This window comes from Monodon monoceros, unplaced genomic scaffold (genome assembly GCF_005190385.1).
Source record: "Monodon monoceros isolate NGI ecotype Baffin Bay Population unplaced genomic scaffold, NGI_Narwhal_1 Super_Scaffold_7, whole genome shotgun sequence".
Classification (NCBI taxonomy): domain Eukaryota; kingdom Metazoa; phylum Chordata; class Mammalia; order Artiodactyla; family Monodontidae; genus Monodon; species Monodon monoceros.
Genome location: NW_021703784.1, coordinates 71,222,261 through 71,247,698, shown reverse-complemented (window position 1 = coordinate 71,247,698; position 25,438 = coordinate 71,222,261). Strand labels below are relative to the sequence as shown.

Below are 25,438 nucleotides of genomic sequence, written 5' to 3'. Positions count from 1 at the left end.
GGGCAGGCTGAGGCCCAAGCTCACAGGACTCTGGCAAGTCTCCAGGAGCAAGCGGATGGGTCCGATCTTGGGGAACACGCAGGGGACAGGAAAAGCCCCAAACCAGCAGCATCTCCACAGGGCTCACCTGGGCCTGCAGCCCCTGCTCGCAGGCATCAGCTGTCTGTGCCCTGGAACAAAGGCTTCCTGTGACTCTCTCGCAGGCAGGCCAGGACAGGGCCTGAGCTGCTTCAAGGACGGGTGCACACACCCCCCCGGGTTCCAAACCTGGCTTTAGTCCCTGGGAAAGGGTGGAGATGTGCCTATGAGGCTTTCCAACCGCTGATTTTTTTTTTTTTTAATCAGAGGAGGAGCCTCAGGGCAATCGATCATCTTCAAAAGGAAAACAAAGAGCATTAATATTACATGATTTCGCTCGGGTGTCCGCGGTCAGGAAACCGGCAGTCCGGGCTCCCGGGCCGAGGTTCACGATGTCGGAGAAGGAAACGAGGCAGAGCGGAGGCTCCCCGGAGGCCAGCGGGGTGACTGTCAGCGACATACAGGAACTGATACGGCGCAAGGAGGAGATCGAGGCGCAAATCAAAGCCAGTTATGACGTGCTGGAGAGCCAAAAAGGCATCGGGATGAACGAGCCACTGGTGGGCTGCGAGGGCTACCCCCGGGCAGACGTGGACCTGTGCCAAGTCCGAACCGCGAGGCGCAACATCGTCTGCCTGCGGAACGATCACAAGGTGGTGATGAAGCAGGTGGAGGAGGCCCAGCACCAGCTGCATGCTCGCGACAAGGAGAAGCAGGCCCGGGACCTGGCCGAGGCCCGCAGGGAGGCCATGAGCCTCAGCCCTGCTCAGGCCTTCGCCATAGCGAACAGCATCAGCCCCGGCTCCCCTGCCAGCATCGCAGGTCTGCAAGGTGGATGACGAGACAGTGGAATTTGGCTCTGTGAACACCCAAAACTTCGAGTCGCTGCAGAACATTGGCAGTGTGGCCCAGCACAGTGAGGGGAAGGCCCTGAACGCGACAGCAAAACGCAGAGGGGAGAAATACCAGCTTAGACTCGTGCCAACACGCTGGGCGGGAAAAGGACTGCTGGGCTGCAACATTATTCCTTTGCAAAGATGACTGTCCCTGGGGAACAGAAACAGGAAAGCATATTCCCTTGCCCCAGACTTGGGTCTAGTGGGCATTTCCTCCTTCTCTTCTCTTCCTTAAGCTCAAGGATCTGGAAGAGGCTGGGAGCCTGAACTTCTAGGTGATGGAAACGCTGTGGCCTCCCAGTGTGATCTCTTGGGATTAACGCATTGTTAAAATCTTGATTTGTGTTTAGCATCTTTTGCAAATGAGGCCATGGCCCTAAATGGGAATCCTGTGGATTGTGAGCAAGTGGGCGGGAGTTATTCTGGTAGGTGCTGATGCGACTTTATTCTTCTAGAAATTTTGGTGTTTTTTCCCCCAAATAAACAGTTTTACAGTGTTAAAAAAAAAAAATTACATGATTTCTTTCAACACTATAACGATTTTCTAGTAGTTATGGGGGTGGTTAGAAGTGTAGATGGTGGTGAGCAGTATAAAATACCAGGACTTGAATCAGCAGATGTGAGTAGCTTGACCACTGCTGACGCTGTGGGCCTCCCTTTTGCCACATGGAACAATCTCTTTGGGCCACAGTCTCCTCATCTGTAAGATGGGGTAATAACGAATACTGATCTCGGAAGGTTGCTGTGGGGGATTAAATAGGATATAAACTAAAATGTGTACAACACTTAGCCCAGTGACTGTACATGGCGGGTCCTCAATACATGATTTCCACTCCTATAACTTAACAGTACGTCAAATGGAGGTACTTCCTGTAGCCCTGAAATTGTGAATAAGGCCCATTTGAGGAAAACAGGCTCCAAGTACCCTTGCTTTGTAAGTTCAAGGAACTGACAGAAGTTGGGACCAGTCACCCTCCCACAGGACTGCACTAGTCCAGAGTCAGTCTTACAACCCAAGACCATCATCACCGGCCTCTACCCACTGCGCCCAAAGTCAATATAAGAAGATCCGGACGAGAGAATGTCACTGAGGGGGGCGTGGGTGGCCACGACTGATGATCACAGAGCCAGGATATCTCCTCCCCTCACCAAGGAACAAGACAGCGGGGCCCTTGCACTCCTTGAAGTCGAGGGAGTAGAGGCTTCAAGAGAATAACTCCAGGTGGTGGTGCTGGTGTGTCCCAGCTGGGACACCTGCTTAGCAGGGACCTGGCAGATCTGCCTGTTGGCCACCTAAGCTGGGGAGAAAGAGCTGGAGAGAGATTGTATGGCGGGGACTTCCAGGCGACAGGAGGCCTGTTCCATCACTACAAGTGGAAGACAGAGCCCACACGTTCCTGCTGCTCTATGGTGGGTAACGCAGGGACTGTGAGACTGAGGCCTACGGCCTTACCAGGACCACCTTCGTGTGGGGACGAAGAGGGGCCTGAATCAGGGGGATGGAATGTGATGGCTACCAGCTGGGGGTGAGCCAGAAGAGCGGTCAAATCTCACAAGAGACTACCGAGGCCCTGGGAGCAGCATGGGAGTGAGTGCCGGTCAGCAGGAGGGCATGCAGAGACCCCCAGTGGGGACAGTGGCAATGATGGCCCACCAAGAGGAGGGCAGCAACCTCACCACCAGCAGAACTCTGCTGCCTCTGCTGCTGCCCCAATCCTGGAGGCTCAGGCACAGGAACGAGGGAAGGGAAAGGAGGTCAAGTCCTCACACCCCCCAGCCCCCCTCAACCTTCCAAAGCCACCTGCACTGGGGGGCATCGGGGAAAAGAGCTTTGAGTCTGAGACTGAAGTTTAAAAATGAACAAGACTGAGTCTTAAGTACTGACATAATCTGTTCCAATAACTGCACAAGACTGAGGAGAATGGGTTCTGGCCCAGGTATCATTAAATGAGTCTCAACCAAGCAGGAAAGATGGGGGTCAACATAGCACAGGTGGGGGCAGTTACTGAAAAACTTACTGCATGGTTATACCCCAGTGACTGATTCCTCAACACACTGGTTCCAGTCTGCTCTTCTCTGCTCAGACTCACAAGGGCCACATCCCACCACCGACCAGGGGGCTGGGGCTGAGTCTGTCTGCACAATATGCCTTCATGGGCTGCCCAGCATCTTCCGAGACAGTGTTCCAGCCAACAAAGGTTCTAGATCTTTTTTGATTTCTTTCACCCGTACATGGCACGCCCACATTTTATCCATCTGCCTTCCGCAAAGACACCATGAACAGGAGCTCCGAAATCACAGATCTGGGTTCCAATCCTGGCCCCGCCACTTACTCACTGCGGGCTTCATAACTTCTTCCAGGGAAAGTTTCCTCATCTGTAAACTCAGCATATTATAAATTCCAGCGTCAGTTGTGAGAGCTGGAGCTGATGCAGATAAAAGCCTTCAAAGCACAGTTGGTACTTATTCATTCAACAAATATTTGTTGAGTAGATTCTCTACGCCTTAAGGTATAGAGAAGATGGGGCAGGGGAGAGACAGGACAGGCAGAAGGCAGGACAATGGGTAGACAGATGGCGGGGTGGCCAGGGTCACCTCCAGGCCACATGAGATGAAGCTGGCCTACAGAGTCTGCATCCCCTGGAGCCCTTTCTGCTAAGCGTGACTTGTAGGAGAGAAGCCCCTGCTGATGCTCTGCTGCGGGTGGGGTGCACAGGCCCGGGATCCAATCATGCCCAGGACCTAGGAGGAATGTGTGCCTGCCACCTCCACCAGCACGAGAACTCTCTACCAGGAGGAAGCAATGTGTTCCTTGGAATAGAAATTCGCATCTCCCTACCTCTCCATGGAAACACCAACACCAACCCCTCACGCCAGCGATGCGCATGCCACATGCCATTCAGCCTAGACCTCATCCCCCCCAGGAGGAGGGCCCAGAGCAAAGGAATCCTCCACGGACCCTTCTCTCAGAGCTGAGATTAAGGCTGACCACCGAAAGCTGCCTCAGAGACCTCTGGAAGCAGTGTGACCGTGTCTGACCCGGGACAGCCCCAGCCTGTTAGAGGTCCCACTTGGGGAATTCCGTGCAGAGACACGAGACACCAATAGCGGCCGCACACCCGCAACACTGGAAGAGACTACAGTTCAGAAACACAGCCAGGAAAACCAAGCTTTCACCACACAGCAGAGCAAAGGCAAGGAACAGGCCCCAAAAGGATCACGCTTGCAAACCTACGCTACACTGGGCTGCGTCCTTCCGCACCGCTCCCCGCCTCCCCAACCCTAACTACCAGAGTCAATGCTAACCAGCAACTCTGCAAAACGCGACCAGGATAGGGAAAGGTGGTGTCACCTGAGGCCCATGCTGCTCGACCTGTTCTGGGAAAACTGGAGGAGGTGCAGCCTAATGAGTTTGGGAGGATGCTGGGGCCCACGGCCGCTCGGGAGCTAGCAGCTGCTGGTATTTACAAACAGGAGAGAGACGGAGCAAGTTTCCAGAGTGAGCTGTTGCCCGAGGAAGCCGAGAATTCAGGCCGGCCATCTCCAGACCAACACCTAATGAACAGCGAACCGCCGGCCAACGCTAATGTGCTAATTAGCCACAAAATTGGAGTTAATGAAAAACTAATCACGGTGTCAAAATGGAGCACCCCATTAATAAATCACATGCTTTTTTTTTGGGCGGGGGGAGCTAGGAAAAGTGCTGCTTCTTCTAATAAAATTAAGAGAGAAGGATTAGGCATTTTTCCCTGGGAACTTGCACAGTTTAAATATGCTCTGTGGTTAAGTGTTCTCTCTCCCACAGATAAGGCTTGGCTTGATAATTAACTAAATTGCCGGGCGCGTGAATCAAATCGGTGTTGTTTGATGAAGCCCTTCTCAAAGAGAAGCAGCTCCGTCTTTACTGCTCCCCCCGTGTCTTGCCGACAAGGCTGGCACAGTTGGATTGGCACTCTTAGAGATTCCTTAGGTTGTCAAAAAGTTGGAGTGCAGACAAGCATTGAGTGGCCTCAAAACCCGAAAGAGACAAAACCGGAAAAGCCCACCAGCACCCCTTGGCTTAACCCTAAAAATGTCATCAATAAGTAACAGGTGGGCATTTCGAATGATTAAAGGGCAGCTTTATGACAAGGGCTCAGACTCACCTTCTGCAGACAGCCCCTGGATGTTTATTCCCTTAGCCGCCAGGAAATTCAAGCAGGCATCTATGTTTTCAATCTAGGGGGGGAAAAAAAAACAATATACACTCAATAAATGTTCAGTCTTCTCCAGAGCCATCTCTTATTAGGAACAAAAGCCTATGTCAGCGAGAGGGTTCATTGCGCATTTGCTAAGGTTCTCAAAGAGGAAAAAATGACATGAAAACACCGGATGGATAGATGGATGCAGGTCAATACTCTCCTTTGTCTGTACTTGCACAGGAAAAGGCTACCTAATAGCCCAACCACACGCAGCGCCAAAAGTCAAGGCCTTGGATTGCTCACGGCTGCCAAAAAGAACCAGGGCGGAATTGCAGCTCTCCTGTTGATCACTGTCACCAGTGCTATCCTGAACACTTGAGCGGCTGCCAGAAACACAGAGGTGGGGACAAGGTTAGGAGACCCTTCCACCTACCAGCAGCTGGGAGAGACTTCCCAGCCCCCGAGGAGGTGGGCAGTTAAGCATAAAAAGAGTGAATGGGCGTCTCAGCAGGAATCTGGGTAGTGTTTACTCACAAAATTCTCAGGATGGCAGGCATCGCAGAGGACGGGGGAGAGCTGCAAACTCACCGAACCTCTCTGTCCTCTGTGTTTTCTGTGGCAGAAGGGACCCGACCCCACCAGGGTCTGGGAGGCCTCCCAGGCTTTCCAGGGCTGATGCCACGGCCAAGGGCAAGCTCACGTCCAGCCCTCAGGAAGGAGCAGTTAGATCATTCCCAAAGGTCTGATTTGCCTTCACTTGTCAGGGCTAATTATTTTTTGGTCTACAGGAAACTGTTCGGGCTCGAGTCATGTCAACGGTGACCAAAAATAAGAGAAAGTGCCTCGGACTTGGCACAGGGAACTTCGGATTTCACACGGCTTGCCTTTCACAGCAGAGATCTTCCTCACCTCCGCAACCCCTCAGCCCCCGCCCGACTTCCCAGGCTCCAGCCACAAGCTTATGAACTCCAACCAGTATTTGACCCATGGGGTTTGTTGTGAACTCATAAATGACTCTCTTTCACAGCGTACATGTGACCCTTCTCCCTCCCCTCCCCCCAGCAATATCCTGATGGTTCCTTCAGAGCCACAGAGTGAAGTGTCTCCGTTTTACGAGCTCTCATTTGAGTACAGCCTGGCTCCAAGGCAGTCTTCCTGAAGTTCATGTCCACCCTCCCCTGATGTCTGGCATTCTCCTTCTGTGCTCCCGGTCTTCACAGATTCCAAACACGTTAAATTAAGCTCAGGGACACCTGAATAAAACTGCATCCATTCTAAAAGAATCCGCTCAACCCTGAGCTTGAGGTCACTCCATCCTCACAGTTTTGAGCTCAGGTTCCCAATCTCTTTCCCAGCTAACAGCTCACCTTCCAGGGTCTTCATCTGGGAGGCATTTTTTCATCTCTAAGAAAAGGGGTAGAATGCAATTTCCTACCAACGAAATAAATGCCGATGCTACACGTTATGCCTGCCACCATCGCAGAAAATCGTTTCTCACAGAGAGGGAGGAAAAATGAGATGGCTTTAAATGAGATGGCCTTAAACTCTCCTTTCTTCTTTCCAACGCAGGATGACTGACAGTGACAACCAAGTGCTACCACCTTGGAGGGAAGGGGGGCGAGGGGGAGCACGAAGAAGGAAGAGAATGGCTGGGAGGACCCTGTGCAAGGTGTTTTGGAGCAATCGGCTTCCATGTAGAAGTGTAATAAACACCATCTCTCTAAATGTTATTGCACTCCATTACAAAACCCTGCTTTTGAGAAAATACCAATCCTTATTTCATGATACTGTATACAGTGGTAATAGACCAAAACCATTCAAAAGGATTTGTGGCCTCTACACAAAGGCACTAGTATTGAAATCACAGTAAACTTATAAAATTCCTCGTCTACCGCTTGTCTCTTCCTATAATCCTATCCTACTTTTTTTTTTGGTGTGTATTTATTGTTTATCTATTTTTTTTAAATTTATTTTATTGAAGTATAACCGATTTACAATATTGTGCTAATTTCTCTGTACAGCAAAGTGATTCAGTTATATATACATTCTTTTCCATTATGGTTTATCACAGGATACTGGATACAGTACCCTGAGCTATACAGGACCCTACCCTACTTCTTCTAATATAATATCTTACACATGGCTCTGAAGGGAGGCTTTGGCAATTATGACCCCATAGCAAATGAGAAGAGAAATCGGACCACCCCTGAATCTGTTAATGCAAAATCAAAAATAGTGCACTTGGTATTGATATTTATCCTGGGAAGTGTCATGTAGGTGGGCTGACATGGGTAGGTTTAGTTTTTCAGCAACAGTGTGGCAATGTGGCACTAAATACAAAAAAAGGGACACCTGCCAACATATGCAAGAAAAGCACTGCTCTACTAACACTGCAATTCTATAGAATTTTCCCTCCAAGGAGCATGAAGTACGTTTCCTTGTCACATCTATGGAGCATCTGATGTATGTAGCACCATTTAAAGTCCATGGTAGGACCTCCCTGGTAGAGAAGTGGTTAAGAATCCGCCTGCCAATGCAGGGGACACGGGTTCGATCCCTGGTCTGGGAAGATCCCACGTGCTGCAGAGCAACTAAGCCTGTGTGCCACAACTACTGAGCCTGCGCTCTAGAGCCCATGCTCCACAACTACTGAGCCCGTGTGCCACAACTACTGAGCCTGCGCTCTAGAGAGCCCACGCGCCACGACTACTGAGCCTGTGTGCCACAACTACTGAGCCTGTGCTCTAGAGTCCACGTGCCACAACTACTGAAGCCTGCGCGCCTAGAGCCCGTGCTCCACAACAAAAGAAGCCACTGCAATGAGAAGCCCGCGCACCGCAACGAAGGGTAGCCCTGGCTCGACGCAACTAGAGAAAGCCCGCGGGTAGCAACGAAGACCCAATGCAGCCAAAAATAAATAAATAAATAAATAAATAAATAAAGTCCACGGCAATTTCTTCTTGCAAGGCTATCCTTGGTACATTTCAATTCACCCATGGGGCTTTCTTTTTAAATGTTAAATTCTGTTAAGGGGAGAAATAATTATAAACAGAATATTTACCTAGAATATTTCCTCTCTTGTTGATTTTTGTTACAGTCCTATCATTCTGTCAACCAATTTCATAATTTTGATCGATAGTTCTTTGCTGAGTAAGGGAGACTGGGAAAGGAAGAAGATTTTGCCCCCCAGGGGGCATGTGGCCACATTTTGGGTTGTCACAACACTGAGGGAAACCGACATCTAGTGAGCAGAGGCGAAGGATGCTGCTAAACACCCTACAAGGCACACATCAGTTCCCTCCCAACAAAGAATTATCCAACCCCAAATGTCAGCAGTGCCAAGGGTGAGAAACCTGAGGGATATGATTCTTTCAATCACTCAATCAACATCATTGTGTGGATGTCTGTTCTGTGCCAGGCATTGTGCTCGATTCTTTTGACAGTGTTGGTCGAGTCTTCCCCCAAGTCCAGGAGCCCACATTTACATAATCCTTCTCTTTAGGGTCCACAGAGCCACTCGACATACACCCCCTGACTCCCGTCCATTTCCAGGAGAATCAGAGCATATAAACAAGGGAAGCACTAGGATCTCCCTACATTAGGTGAAGGAGGAGACCTAAGGGCACTAGGAAAGCTTTCTCCTAAAGAGGAGATGAAACGGGGACGCTATCCAGACGGCCAGATTGCACTCCCAGAAAATGTAAAACCTGAAAATAAGAACTTGGGTCGTCATTTAAAAGACGATTCATAAGCCCATCAAGCGCCTTGAATTTTTTCCCCTCTACCGTGAATTCTCAGCTCACAGAGGAGTTCAAAAAACATTCCTCAAGTTTCAAATCCACTGTTTAATAATGTTCCATTAAGGCTAAAAATCACTCCCGACAAGGCGGCCGAGACCCACGCTCTTTTCATCTGCACCCCAGGAAGGGCACAGGGCTGGGAAGCAGCATAGGGTCAGATGTGGATTCCAACCTCCCGCTTCACTTGGAATGAGATCAGAAGAGGAGAATGTTTCTTTGATCCACGCTCTCTTGTGATTCAAATTCACCTTAAGGTTTTCTTATAAATACTGTTCAGGTAAACAATCCATCCTCCAGTACGACTGAGGTTGCAAACTCCCACCACATCCCTGGAGGGGACAGGACGGTGGCAGGACCCTGGGGCACTCAGCACAGCACAGTGAGGCCCTAGTGCCCATCTCTAACGAGGCTCATGGCTCATATGGGATCCAGACATGCAGTGCAAGATGCGGATAGGATCGTGTTAAAGTTGAGAGGCAGAGTGAAGGCAAAGACTCTTCACCAGCAAAGTATGTAAATACAACGAAAGTTGTTCATTAACACATAGCGGCCAATATAAACTACTTTCCAAAATTAGCTGAAAAAAATCTGTGCGAAGTCTAACATTCCAGTGTTGCTGATGGGTGGGGAGGGGCCCTGGGTGAGAAGGCTGTTGTAGTTGTTGCCATAGAAATGGGTCCAAGGGCTCTGGAATCAAGCTCCTGGAGTTTGCTAGCTGGGGTAGAGGCAGGAAGCTGAGAAGGGGGACCACAACACTGGAGACCCTGGGAGCAGAAAGGAGCTGGGTGGAGGAGTGGGCGGAGTAAGGGGACAAACCAAGACCAAGATGTACTTCCCAGAGTTTCCCTTTGTTTGGGGCCATATGTGGCCTCAACCCTGTGTGGTCCATGAACATCCAAGAGAGAAAGGCTGCAATTAAGGCTTTCTCCCACTCTCAGCCAGGCTCTCCATTCCAAAGTTGAATAGCTTCTCAACAGTCTCTAAACTTTAGACCTGCAGGGCAACTTCCATGGACCATGTATGTATGTTGTAGCCTATGTCTCCCACATCCAGAAATACATCCCCAAACAGGCCAGGCACAGAGCAAGGAAAATCAAAACAAATGGCAAACAACTGGAAAGAGAAGGGAGAGGGGATCGGAGGCAAATGGAAAACTTCACATTTCAATCATGATTAAGGCTGGACTGGGTCTCATGATAACATAAAATATGCAAACCTCAGAAGCACTGCTGTATATCTCCTCGGTAGCTTAGAGACTGATCAAATACCATCTGTTGTGGCAGTTGTCATGGTAGCATTTTTCTCTGAATACCAGTGTAGCTGAGTGCAAAGTGCATGAAAATGATTAATGCAGACGAAGACCATCTCTACCGGCACTATCGCAGCCCAGGGGAAGATGGGGCTCTGGGCGTAATGAGTAAATGGGGTGCTAGTTTTTATGAGTTCAGAGTTTGTCACCGCACCCCTTGAAGGTCTCCTTCCTGAGAAGATGAAATTGGAAGGGAGACAAACAGATGCTGCATTAAAGTCAGGCATGGTCACAGCCATTTTTTAAAAATCATGAAACGCCTAGGGCTTAAGTAGTGGGAGACCTAGACCCCAGACAAGGCTGAGCGAGAACTTGCAAGTTCTAGGGACAGTAAAAGCACAGTGTAGCTTCTTCTTGAGCCTCTTATCAACACAAACAACTTCCTCCCAGAAGTGTGTGTGATCTTCACACCTGATATTGCTACTTGTCAACAAAAACAATTATCATTCATTCATTCATTCATTTATCCATTTCTTCATCCATATTTATGGAGCATCTTCTGGGTGTTAGGAAATGTGTTGGTACTGGGTATACAGTGGTGAATAAAAGAGACATAATCCCTGACCTCTAGAACCTACAGTCTAATGTAGGGGAACTGGCACTAGATAACCAGTACACCAATAGCATCTGTCATGTACTAAAGGACAGGATCTAGCCTGGGGGGATGGGGAGTCAGGTAAGAATTTAAGGAAGAGATAGCAAGTTGGTCCACAGAGACAGGGCTTTTTGTCTGTTCTGTTCACTGATGTAGCTCCAAGCACCTAGAAGAGCATGGGGAGCATGGTAGGTACTCGAAAACGTCTGTTGACTGAAGGGAAACTTGAGCTGAGACGTAAGAGTGAGCTGGGCACCGAGAGTGGGGAAGAGAAGAACATCCCCATCGCAGGGGACCTCAGGCTGGAAAGCTTTCAGGCAGGATGCAGCCCAGCATATTCTGAGAACCAAAAGAGCTGGAATGACTGGAGGCCAGTGAGCAAAGGAGAAAAGCAATGAGAGAGGACACACAGCAAAAGCAGAGTGCTGGGCCATATTCAGGAGCTGATGTGGAAAAGGAGAGAAGGGAGGGGTCCTTCCTGTTCTTAAGGAAGCCTTGACACTCCATTACCATGGCAACAGGAGCCAGGCCAAGCCCTCTGGTCTGAAAGCTGCAGGATGGGCTATGTTGTGTTAGGGATGGATCAAGCAGTGCCTTCAAGGTGGGGCTCCAGTGACATCCAGGCTGGGCACCGAGACAGGGAGGGATGGGAAGGGTAGGGCAGCATCTGTGGTCACATGTACTAGGAAGTCTGTTTCCTATCTAACAAGCCTCCATGCTCTCCTGACACTCCTTCCCCTGACACTTCCAAAAATAAAAATAGAAGAAAAAAATAAAAACAAGAAATCCAACCATGAAACCAAGCCAAAATGTACTTTGGGGAACTGCCCTCCGAAATGCCTGTCTCACCAGTGTTGCCTTTTTGCTCTGCATTCCTAGGGACCACGACCTGATGCATGATTTTCCAGCTTCACTTTTTTCTCTACCTATGTCAGTGTTGGGGTCCAGCAGCATCATATGGTCACTTACATGGTCATGGGTCACAGTATGGTCCGGGAGATGCACATCACCACAGGACAGAGCAGGCAGGGCCCAGACACTGTAGTTTTAATTTTAGAAGGGAACCCCAGAAAAAGGGAAATGTATGCTGGTGCTTCAAATCCGCCCAGGTGGGGAAGCGTTCAGGAACATCTTTCCTTGTAAGCCCCACATGCTGCTGCTTACTTGACAGACACAGAAAGCCATCTTTGGCCGGTAGTACAAGGGGCTCCATACCTTCTGTCCAAGCTCTGGCCATTCAAGCATCAAAGATTTCAGAAAGTCATCTCTAGCTCTCTTGGTGGCTTTGAAACAGAAAGCTTGAGAACGTGGGACTCGGGGGCTGGATGGAGCTTGAGTCCCTCTGTCAGACTGTTTCCCGTGCTGCTTTAATGCCTTGCCCAACTCCTTCCTTTAATTTGTCAATGTTATCCTCCTTATCTTTTATGATATTTATAACTTAGGCTTTCCAAGATGTTGTCAAGAATTCCTTTTTAAAAAAATTTTATAGGAGTCTCTCTGCTGTTACAGCAAATGGGTAAGTCCATAGGGATACAAAAAAAGTCTCTCTAGAGGAGTAAAAAAAATGGAAAACAAGAATCTCAAATTCCTCCAGTGACTATCTTTTTCCACTTTGCTTCCTACTGCCTAGAATGTTTCATTTCCCTATTATTTCCTGACTTCTCGATTTTTGCCTTGAAACAAAGAGAGATACCTGGAAGGGGAGCTGTGGCTAACTTCTCAAAGCCAGTCCTCACTCTGGAGGCTTCCAGAATAGAGGCCTACAGTTGAACTCTGCAGAGTACCTGCTTTCGAATACAGCAGTCCTTCTGAGGGTGAAAACTCCTCAGGGGAACAGCATCATCAGAAAGGCCCAAAGGATGCCTCTGTGCGTGTTCATTCACCACAGCATTCTGCACGTCATTTCTCCTCCTACAATTTCAGAGTAATGATCTCAAACGTCTTAGCACTCCCAAAAGGGATTATTCCAAGTGGAGGCCTCCATTAGGAGCTGACACAGATGCTAAAAGGTGAGTGATCAGGGCTAAACAGTGATATCTACAGGATAACAAAGGCTTTGGGGTCAGACAGATCTGGGTTCAAATCCTGATTCTGCCATTTACTGAATTAAGATCATCAGCAATTTAACCTGATTAGTGACCTCATCTGTAAAATGGGCATTATAACACCTACCACTCAGGGTGGTGGTGGTTATCGTATGAGAGGATATGTGTATGGTACTTAGTAGGTGCCCAATAACTGGCAGTTTTTGTTACTGTGTTGTCAATTCTGATATGAATGTCCCTGGTCAATAGTGCTCAGGCCATGACGTGCTCAAAGCTGTGTCTGGGGTCGGCCTCTGGCAAAACAGAGAATTAAACAAGCTCATCTGGTCTGCCTTCCGTTCCCCCTCCTGGGTTTTCCTCTCCATCACCTGATGTGCAACCCCTCTCTTGAAAAGATGCTGATAAATCAATTCACACCAAGGCAGAAGGGCCTGCTACTAGCCTCCCAACATGTCACCTCTCCCAGAGGTACTTGTATTCCATCACAATTATTAAGGAACAGTATATATTGATACAGATATTGAACTCCACACTAGATTCTGGTTCCCTTAGAAACTACCCACAAAACCCTAAGAAAATTATTAACTGCTTCAAGCCTCAAATTCATCACCTGTAATACAGGAATGCTGCTAACTATCTCATAGCATTACTGAAGAGTACATGAGATGACACATGTCAAGAGTCTAGTGGTAACTCACAAAGACCTTTAAAAAGGCTCTTCACAGCTAACACCTATCCTTCTCAAACTCTTCCAAAATATAGCAGAGGGAGGAACACTCCCAAATTCATTCTACAAGGCCACCATCACCCTGATACCAAAACCAGACAAAAATGTCACAAAAAAAGAAAACTACAGGCCAATTTCTCTGATGAACATAGATGCAAAAATCCTCAACAAAATACTAGCAAACAGAATCCAACAGCACATTAAAAGGATCATCCACCATGATCAAGCGGGGTTTATTCCAGGAATGCAAGGATTCTTCAATATATGCAAATCAATCAATGTGATACACCATATTAACAAATTGAAGGAGAAAAAACATATGATCATCTCAATAGATGCAGAGAAAGCTTTTGACAAAATTCAACACCCATTTATGATAAAAACTCTCCAGAAAGTAGGCAAAGAGGGAACCTACCTCAACATAATAAAGGCCATATATGACAAACCCACAGCCAACATCATTCTCAATGGTGAAAAACTGAAACCATTTCTTCTAAGACCAGGAACAAGACAAGGTTGCCCACTCTCACCACTATTATTCAGCATAGTTTTGGAAGTTTTAGCTACAGCAATCAGAGAAGAAAAAGAAATAAAAGGAATCCAAGTCAGAAAAGAACTAAAACTGTCACTGTTTACAGATGACATGATACTATACATAGAGAATCCTAAAGATGCTACCAGAAAATAACTAGGGCTAATCAATGAATTTGGTAGAGTAGCAGGATACAAAATTAATGCACAGAAATCTCTTGCATTCCTATACACTAATGATGAAAAATCTGAAAGAGAAATTAAGGAAACACTCCCATTTACCACTGCAACAAAAAGAATAAAATACCTAGGAATAAACCTACCTAGGGAGACAAAAGACCTGTATGCAGAAAAGTATAAGACACTGATGAAAGAAATCAAAGATGATACAAACAGATGAAGAGATATACCACGTTCTTGGATTGGAAGAATCAATATTGTGAAAACGACTATACTACCCAAAGCAATCTACAGATTCAATGCAATCCTTATCAAACTACCAATGGCAATTTTTACAGAACTAGAACAAAAAATCTTAAAATCTGTATGGAGACACAAAAGATCCCGAATAGCCAAAGCAGTCTTGAGGGAAAAAAAACGGAGCTGGAGGAATCAGACTCCCTGACTTCAGACTATACTACAAAGCTACAGTAATCAAGACAATATGGTACTGGCACAAAAACAGAAATATAGATCAATGGAACAGGACAGAAAGCCCAGAGATAAACTCACTCACCTACGGCCAACTAATCTATGACATAGGAGGCAAGGATATACAGTGGAGAAAAGACAGTCTCTTCAATAAGTGGTGCTGGGAAAACTGGACAGCTACATGTAAAAGAATGAAATTAGAACACTTCCTAACACATACAGAAAAATAAATTCAAAATGGATTAAAGACCTAAATGTAAGGCCAGACACTATAAAACTCTTAGAGGAAAACATAGGCAGAACACTCTATGACAGAAATCACAGCAAGATCCTTTGTGACCCATCTCTTAGAGAAATGGAAATAAAAACAAAAATAAATGGGCCCTAATGAAACTTAAAAGCTTTTGCACAGCAAAGGAAACCATAAACAAGACGAAAGACAACCCTCTGAATGGGAGAAAATATTTGCAAATGAAACAACTGACAAAGGATTAATCTCCAAAATATATAAGCAGCTCATGCAGCTCAATATCAAAAAAACAAACAACCCAATCCAAAAATGGGCAGAAGACCGAAATAGACATTTCTCCAAAGAAGATACACAGATTGCCAACAAACACATGAAAAGATGCTCAACATCACTAATCATTAGGGAAATGCAAACCAGAACTACAATGAGGTATCACCTCACACCAGTCAGAATGGCCATCATCAGAAAATCTACAAAGAATAAATGCTGGAGAGGGTGTGGAGAAAAGGGAACCCTCTTGCACTGTTGGTGGGAATGTAAACTGATACAGCCACTATGCAGAACAGTATGGAGGTTCCTTAAAAAACTAAAAATAGAACTACCATATGACCCAGCAATCCCACTCCTGGGCGTATACCCTGAGAAAACCATAATTCAAAATGAGACATGCACCACAATGTTCACTGCAGCACTATTTACAATAACCAGGACCTGGAAGCAACCTAAGTGTCCACTGACATATGAATGGATAAAGAAGATGTGGCACCTATATACAATGGAATATTACTCAGCCATAAAATGAAACGAAATTGAGTTATTTGTAGTGAGGTGGATGGACCTAGAATCTGTCATACAGAGTGAAGTAAGTCAGAAAGAGAAAAACAAATACTGTATGCTAACACATATATATGGAATCTAAAAAAAAATGGTTCTGATGAACCTAGGGGCAGGAAAGGAATAAAGACACAGACGTAGAGAATGGACTTGACGACACGGGAAGGGGGAAGGGTAAACTGGGACGAAGTGAGAGAGTAACATTGACATATATATACTACCAAATGTAAAATAAATAGCCAATGGGAAGCAGCTGCATAGCACAGGGAGATCAGCTCCTGCTTTGTGACCACCTAGAGGGGTGGGATAAGGAGGGTGGGAGGGAGATGCAAGAGGGAGGGGGTATGGGGATAAACATATGCATATAGCTGATTCACTTTGTTATACAGCAGAAACTAACACAACATTGTAAAGCAATTAAACTCCAATAAAGATGTTAAAAAGAGAAAAAAAAAGCTCTTCACACAATCCCATAATGGCAGAGTACTAGACACCCATGGCAACTTCTAAAAGCGAAAGATCGTTTGGAATTGTGAGACATTCTGAGATCCACTAAATTATGACACTAGTACAGCCTCTCTATGAATGGGCTCCTTGAAGCTCGAATTCACTTTGTCCCTGTTGGAATCAGTATTTTCTATCTAAAAAGCTCTCAGGTCAAAGTCTCCTCTGCTAAGTTACACAGGAAACCCTACACCTTAGACAAGTAGTTTTGTTAAGAAGAATCAAACATTTTTTTTTTGCAGAAAACTTCTGGCTTCACCTACAGAGAAGGATACAAACTGAGATTCCAACTTCTAGACCCCAAACACACAGCTGCCTCTTGAACGAATGGGGAAGAGCAGTGCTTGTCAGAGAATTTCACCCAGGGACGAACTGGGACTTGGCAGCCTCATTCATTCCTGGAAAAGTGATGATTGAGTATTTACTCTCTCCCAGGCCCTGCTCTAAGGGAAGGGGAAACAGTGGTGATGAGACAGTGTGGTCCTTCCCTTGTGGAAAAGACAGCCTCCTGAGCAAGGGCAGACTTTAAGCAAATATCATCCCACTAAACAAAGGTGATACAGGCTAACTTAGACCTATCAGCTCACCTGCTGGAAAGCCTGACACCGACTCACTGGGATCTTTTTAGAAGGTCTGGGTGCTTTCTGTATTTTTGCCATATTCCCGTGCTTTAACCCATAAGCCACCACAAAGTCTTCAAGACGCAGCAGAGCATAAATGCAAAATAAAGCAAAACAGCAGATCCCTGATACACCCCAAGAGTGCAGTAAATCCTCAGTTTTGGAGATACCACTAGGATCTATCATTTCACCCACAAAACCAACACATATAAAAGAACAGGGCAATGGGATACTTAATCTGTAGATGAAGGCCAAGAGTTATACACTTGGCTCACCAGCTTGGTGACCAGTTCCCTCACATCAGCCTGTAAAACTCAGTTTTGTGGCTCAGCCAACTTGCCAATGTCTGCAGCTTATGGTCCTTCCGGGTTGCTCATGAGTAGCTGATCCGTGGATTCCTACCCCGCAATTCCAAGGATAGCATGATGTACCTAGGTGCAAGATGCATCCTGGCAGCATCGATAACCAGGGAAGCAAAGCCAAGCAGGTAAGTTTAAATGCTTTAATACTCAATTCAGGATCCTATAAGACTTTGCTCTCTCACTGTGATGATGGCCGGAAGGAAGCCAACTGTTCTATTATCCTCTCCTTGTATGTATCACCTGTAGTGTTAATTTCTGCAGGAGATTTAATTCAAAAATCGCCATTAAAAAAATAAAAAAAGAAATGGCGTATTTCGGAATTCCCTGGGAATCCAGTGGTTAGGACTCCACGCTTTCATTGCAAGGGCCTGGGTTCAATCCCTGGTTGGGGAACTAAGATCCCACAAGCCATTCAGTGTGGGCAACAAAAAAAAAAAAAAAAAATCACCATTGTTTACACTCTAATTCCAGGTGCTGCTAACAATTACCATATGCCAGTCATAATACTAGGACCTTTCACATACATTACACTTCAATCCATTTTTTAATTTCAAAAGCTGTTTGTAGGTATCGCTAAAGAGTTGAGCCTGAATTATAGCCTCCTAGTGGACACTAACATAGAATTTGGGAGATTTTCCAAGTAGTACACAAAATACACCAAGAAACTAGATTTGGCCAATAGTTTCAAATTCCAAAATCTGTGATCAAGGCAAAGAGCTACTTGCCAACCAAAAATTATATGAGACTAAAAGTAAGTAAGAATATCATCAAGAATTAAAGTGACTCTCAACTCTACTTACTGCCACAGCCAGAATGTCAGAGGTGTGGTCAAAGTCACTGAAAGAGGAGAACAAACAAGACAAGGAAGGTCTTTATTACAGGATATCCTTGAGATTCCCAAGGCTACAAGATGGTTAACGCACCTGTGAAGAAATAGTGACAATTCTTGTATATAATGCGAACCTGTTACTCATCCCATCCTTGTCAAGTATTCAGTTGAACCAGATAAAACTGCCATTTTTGTAGGTAAAAATGGTTACACACTGGCCATTTCATGTGGTTCTACCTGTTATCAATATATTAGGAAGATGCTTCCCTCCAAAAGCTAAAATCATACTGCCAGGTGATCATAAAAATAGAGCACTCTATAGCCACTGATAAACAAAGCATCTGTAAATTCTGAAACTCAGAATCAAATCTCTGCAAGTGTCTCTCAAAGGAGTTTCAAAAGACTGACGATGATGCACTTTGATTTATATATATAAAGTCAGAAGAAACACCCCATTCACAAGCTAAGCCCTCAAAGGCCCTTTGCTTCAGTTCTAAGAATTTCTTCTGCACCATCCCCTTACAGAAGCAAAGTGGGGCAGGGCAAGACTTTCATTCCAAGCTGATTCATCTCAAAACTTCCCATAAAAGGCAAGCACTAGTCGTCCTTCACAATAGTGAAGGGTAGCCCAGGTCACCTACCCTTCTCCTCTTGCCTTCCTGTTCCTTCAGGGCAAAGTGTGAGAAAGATGAGATTTTCGTCAGGTTCTGCCACCCTACGCAACTCTACATGACTGTTACCACATTCGCACCAATGTGGGAATCTACTCCGTAGGAAAAGCCAACTCATGCCACAGGGTCGTGATCGGCATTGTGATGGCACCATCACAAAGAGGAAATTTTAAAAGGGGAGATGGAAATCAAGGATTTCCCAGGACCAGAGGTGAAGTCTGGGGAACCATAGGTTTCTCAGAGCTTCTTGGCTCTCTTTGAGCAAGGTACTTAATTTCCCCAAGCCTCAGTTTTCCTTTCAGTAAAATGGGGATAATTATCATTTTCTTATCCCTCCCAAGAAACTAATATTTACACTCTTAGAAAACACGAAACACTGGGCTAGATTCTTTTCCGTACATTATTATTTCAGTTATTTTTCACCTTTCAGTTAGATAAGTTAGCTTTTTTGTTGTTGTTGTTAGCTTTTTTTTTTTTTACATTTATTTTTGGCCGCGTTGGGTCTTTGTTGCTGCACGCAGGCTTTCTCTAGTTGCGGCGCGTGGGGGCTACTCTTCGTTGTGGTGTGCAGGCTTCTCTTGTTGCCGAGTGCAGGCTCTAGGCGCACAGGCTTCAGTAGTTGTGGCACACGTGCTCTAGAGCACAGGCTCCGTAGTTGTGACACACAGGCTTAGCTGCTCCGCAGCATGTGGGATCCACCCGGACCAGGGCTTGAACCGGTGTCCCCTGCATTGGCAGGCGGATTCTTAACTACTGTGCCACCAGGGAAGCCCCGATAAGGTAGGTATTATCATCACTCTCCCGATGGGGAAATGGAGGCACAGAGTGTTAAAGTGCCTTCCTAAAATCACGGTTTTAAATGGCACAGTTGCAATTGGAACACTTACTGGAAAGTGTTTTGTAAGCTCTGAAGTCTACACAAACATGGGGCATTAACAACCGAGCAGCAACAGCTTCACTATTGCTGAGGAGGAGAAAAATGACTGCCCCGTTTTGTCATTTCCCTGGCCCTCCAGTAGTAAGACAAGGCAAGTAATCAATCCATCTAAACTAAACCCAATCATTACATCAGAAAGACAAAGGGCACTTCGCAGAGGAAGGAGTGACTTCTCCCACATCCTTCTGGACATGTTTTGTGGAAGATATTTATGTTCTTTTACAGTGTCTGAAATCTTCTAGGGCAGGAATTATTTAAACCAATATAAACATTACAGGCATTATTTTATGTCAAAATGCTCCCATAACAGGGATTTTTCAAACTACCATATGCCAGTGTTTAGAATTCCTGAGGAAGTTCATGATACTTATAAGAATACAATGGTTTGGGGGTCAAAAACCTCAAATGTGTGCAGGGGGTAGGCAGGCAAAAACGAAGTAAAAAAGGCTGGGTATAAGACAATAGGGAATGGTGAGGAGTATGACTAACGCAGTCTACACCTACCTAAAGAGGACAGCTGCTATCCAGTTTTAGCCAATTGTTGCCTGTGGAGTGCCAATCCAGTACTGCCAATTTTTTTTTCCCCTAAAAAAGCTGGAAGCTCATTGTTTGTGAAGTATATTGATTTTCATCGGATGGTTGGCAGCTGTTTAGTTTTTGTTTTAAAAGGTCTTTTGGGACCTGAACTCAGCTTGTTGGCCACTGTTCTCTTCTCTTTGCTTAAGTGAGCACACTGGCTTTCACCTACTGACCAGTTCCCAACACGGAGACACCACAGGCTAACTATGCCTTACCAAAGTGCCAACAGGAATTCCTTGCTAAGTTCTAGTTCATGGGAAAAAAATAAAAAGTAAAAAACAAAGATGCATACCAAAACACCCCTTTGATGCTAGGCTGAAACATAAGAACCCCATGAAGACATATGCAGGGAGATGGATCCAAGCATGAAGCCAGATGGCTTTTATATAAACCACAATCTACATGGTTATAAATCACCATCCAATTTCTCTTTCAGCTCAAGATCTGAAGCTATTCTCTCCCCACCCATCCACATACTTGCTTTAACCTTACGGGGCACCACATGTTGCCACTCAAAATGCCTCAGTTTCAAAGTAGGTGTAATGGGGATTTCTTCAGTTAATACTCACTGAGCATCCACCAGATGTCAGGTGGTATGGGCAGATGGAGAGATGAGACCCCGCCCTCAAAGAAGTTAACGTCTGGTGGGATGCAGGCAGTTAAGGACAATGTGCTAAAGGATTATCACCTGGGTTTTCAATGGAGGAAACCAAGGGTCACAGAGCTTAAGTGAACTGGAAGAGGTAGAGAAGACACTTGCAAACTCCAAGACCACAGCTGCAGACACAATTCAGATCCTATCAACTTAGAACTTACCACAGTTCTCAGACAAGAGGATGTCTAAGGCGTCCTCATCCTTCCAAAAAGTAAACTGATAGGTTCATTCAAAATATTTAGTTAAACCTTACTGTGGTGATCACAACATATACAAATGTCGAATCATTATGTTTGTACACCTGATATGAATGTGATGGTATACGTCAATTGTATCTCAATCAAAAATATATAGCGTTCCTAAAAAATTAGTTAAAATTAAATAAACCTTTAGAGAGATTAATTTTAAAATTTAAAGAACTTTGCAAACTGATGGATGTTTAAACGCATATTTGCACAGCCATATCCCAAAAGAAGTTTTTTTTTATTCGGCTCTAAGATAAGGTTGGCAAAGTAAGGTCACCAAACCAGGAGCTTCAGCATCACCCAAGAGCTTGTTACAAATGCAAATTCTCCAGCTCCTTCCCAGACCTACTGCATCAGAAACTCTGGGGGTGGGGCCCAGCACTGTTTGAACAAGCCCTCCAGGTGGTTCTCCTACTCACTAAAGCTGGAGCCCAGTGGCTATAGTAGGTTTTGCCAAACCTCCAAACGCTCCTTCCCTTATTAATGAAAATAACCTGTTATCACTTCCATACACTTTTATAAAAGATTGGATTTGGGAATTTCTTGGTTTAGGATTACTTAAGTTTCTTGATAGCATTTTAAAGTGCCTAGTATTTCACATATGAAACCTTGAGGGGTACCATCGCCCCACTCTCTGGGAAGCTCCCAGACGGCTGGACCATTTATTGTTTGGCTCATTCATCTGAGAAAGATTAGCTGAGCATTTCCAACGTACCTAGCACTAGGCCAGGTGCTGGAAATATGGAGCTTTTCACTGAACTAAAAGATAAAGAAAACACTCTATATGTACTACAAAGCTTTGACGGGATTACCTAGCGTATGAAATACAAGTCTCTCATAAAGTGTGCTTAAGTGTCGTATTAATTACAAGACAAACACACGTTAGTTAGGGAGCATAGTACTTACTCCTGAGTTTACATTCACATCAGGAATACCGCGTATCCACTTCTAAAAGACGAAATGGCACTTGCCACTCCCGGTATCTGAGCTCAGTATCTGAGGCAGCCCATGATATGGTCACAGTGCTGGAAACTAAATGTGGGCCTCTGTCTCCGCACACTTCTTTGCAATGACCTGCAGTAAATGTACAGATGTGCAAAACTCCATTCCAAAGTGTTCTATCAAGGGAGGCAACTTCCAGTCAACTCAGAAACTTAACAGGCACACAGTGGCAAAATGAGCCTCTGCTATAAACCCGAACAGCTTGCTAATACAGTCAGAGTTACTTTGCTTGAATCCCAGAGTGTATTAGTTTCCTACTGCTGCTGTAGCAAATGACCACAAACTTAGTAGCTTAACACAACATAAATTTATTATCTTAAAATTCTGGGAGGAAAAAAAAAAAAATAAGGACTTTCCTGGCTGTCCAGCAGTTAAGACTCCATGCTTCCACTGCAGGGGGCACAGGTTCGAACCCCAGTTGGGGATCGAAAAAAAAAAAAAATTCTGGGAGGTCAGAAGTCCAAAATCACACGCCACTGTATATAAAATAGATATCTAATAAGGACCTACTGTGTAGCACAGGGAACTCTACTCAATACTCTGTAATGGCCTCTATGGGAAAAGAATCTAAAAAAGAGTGGATGTATGTATATGTATAACTGATTGGGTCAACTATGCTCCAATAAAAATTAAACAAAAAAAAAGAAGTCCAAAATCAAGTTTCAGTGGGCTAAATCAAGGAGTCCGCAGGGCTGCATCTACTCTGGAAGCTCTAGGGGAGAATCTGTCCCCTTGTCTTTTTTATTAGCTCTGGAGGCCACCTGCATTCCTTGGCTCACGGCCCATTCTTCCGTCTTCAAAGCCAGACAAGTAGCATCTTCCAACCTCATTCATTCTCTCCCTCTCCCCTTCCCCCACGCTCCCCATGTTCCCTCCCTCTCTTCCTCTCTCTCCTCTGACCTGCTTCCATGTTCCACGGTCACATCTTCTCTCTCTCACCTTCCTGCCTCCCTCTTAGAAGGATCCTTGTGATCACATTGGGCCTGCCCAGATAATCCAGGATAATCTTCCTGTCTCAAAATCCCTAACTTAATCACCTCTGCAAAGTCCCCTTTGTCATTTAAGAGAACATATTCACAGGTTCCGAGGATTAGAATGTCGAAGTCTTTGGGGGTCCATTGTTCAGCCTACCACACTGGTACCTACTTTTTGAATATGAAAAGCCTTTTTAATGCACAAGTTAATAGTTAGGAAATACGTGACTTGTCAACAGAGAAGGGAATGACAGTCTAATGTGCTCTCTTCATGAGCCAGGTGCTTTTAATACCGTCTCTCATTCATCCCTGGCAACCCTGGGGGCAACTTCCATAATTATCTCCCTTTTACAGAGAAGGAAAAAGACTCGGATTTTCAGTAACTTGCCCAGCACACGGGCCCAGTATGTGAGACCCAGGTCTGCCTGATTCCAGAGTCCATGCTTATTCTTTTTAATCCCAAATCTCCTTGCCATGATGGAATGCCTCATCCCAAAGCTCTGCCCTTACCTACATGAGGAGACAGTATTACAAATATAATTTTTGCACCTCCACGTCAGTCATTTTCTCTTCTTCCATCTATTTCCTTATATGTAGGATAGCATAACAGTTAAGGGAATGGACTCTCGAGCCAGGCTTCCAGGGTTCAAACCCCAGCTTGTCGCTTACTAGCTGTGCGACCTGAGGAAACTTACTAAACCTGTCTCTGCCTCAGTTTCCTCACCTGTGAAGTGGAAATAATAAAGGTACCTGCTCTCATAGGGTTTTATGAAAATAAAACCAGTTATAATGCAGATAAAATGTCTAAAACATTGCCCCAATGTACTGTATATGTATTTGCTATTAATATTATATAAAAACCCGGACAGAATCAGGGACAAAGGCAATAACCCTAGGCTCTACAGCATGAGGGGGAAAGAACGAGATGTTCTTCAATGTGCCTCACATTTGGCCCCTGGCAGAGCACAGCAAATGGCATCAGGGTCCAAGTTCTCCATACCCTTTAACGGAATGAACAAAATATATTTCTTACTCCATAGGGTTGTTATGAGAATGAAGTGGGTTAAAACATGTAAATCACTTAGAACAGTAATTGTCTTCATTTTTATTATCAATGTTAATCATCTCTGGTAATTGTAAAGATGTCTAAACATGCTTACCTCAAGCAACGTAAAAGAACTCAGTAAACGAAAAATTAGCTGCCATGTTCTATTTGGATCCTCTGGATAAACCAAGGGAGAAAAGAATTAAGAGAAGGAAAGACACTTCTAGAATAGTGCTAAATATCCATTTCTTAAATCCCATAAAGAACTTCCAAGTGAACACCCAGCGCTCAAATCACTGCTCAACAGTAGATTATGATATGAGAATAACAGTATGTTATAATCCTCTAGCCCCATGGACACATCCAGGCCAGCTCCCTCTTCGGTCTTTCCATCTGTCCGCCCATCCACCCAACATTTATTAACCACCTACTATATGCTAGTCATCTAAGTGATAGGTGCTTAGATCCTCAGGTGAAAGATACAGCATCTCCTTCAAGAAGACAATTGAACAGACAACCACAAAGAGCAGGTTATGAGACACGCTTTCACACCTGGGAACACAAGGGACAAAAGGCACCTAATTATCTCAGTTACTTGAGTTAACAGTTAACCTGAATATTCAAGGTTACATTGCCCAGGTGGGACAGTCATCAGGTCTTCCTGGCAGACTGGACAGCTTGCATCAAAGTACAAGGCACGAAAGTACAGGGCCTCCTTGGGGCACCCCAAGTTCCAGTATGGCTGGGGGTATAGAGTTTGAGTGGCCAAGTGGCAGGAGATGGTGGTAACTAGATTGTGAAGGCCCTTCTCTTGTGTGCTCAAGAGTATGGAGAGGTAAATGGGGAGCCAATGATGGTTTTGAACAGAGAGGTGGCCAAAGAGGTAAGAGACAGACATGGAGATGGCCGCCATCTTTGAAAGAGAATGTCAGCCACAACACATGCAGTGATGCTGGATGTGCCCCCTGAACGGGAAGCAGTGGATGCTTCCTGCCCATGTTGGCCCTGGACTCTCCACTTTGTTTTAGATTCTATGGGGCCCATGGACGTTCATTCTTTCTTGGTTTTGTAACGTGTGTGCCCTTAGGGTCATGTAAAAATAGGTCCAAGGGCCCAGG

At 45.4% G+C, this 25,438-nt stretch overlaps 1 protein-coding gene and 1 pseudogene across 6 annotated transcripts in view; one reads left to right on the top strand and one right to left on the bottom strand.

Annotated features, from left to right (window-relative positions):
- Nucleotides 1–25,438, bottom strand: part of NAV2 (neuron navigator 2) — a 396,738-nt gene that overhangs the window by 229,343 nt on the left and 141,957 nt on the right. For all 6 annotated transcript variants that reach the window (XM_029208228.1, XM_029208230.1, XM_029208231.1 and 3 more), the window contains exon 4: nt 5,120–5,192. In XM_029208228.1, the coding sequence (XP_029064061.1) occupies nt 5,120–5,192 (73 nt within the window). The remainder of the gene's footprint in view (nt 1–5,119; nt 5,193–25,438) is intronic.
- LOC114886986 lies at nt 471–1,281 on the top strand (annotated as a pseudogene).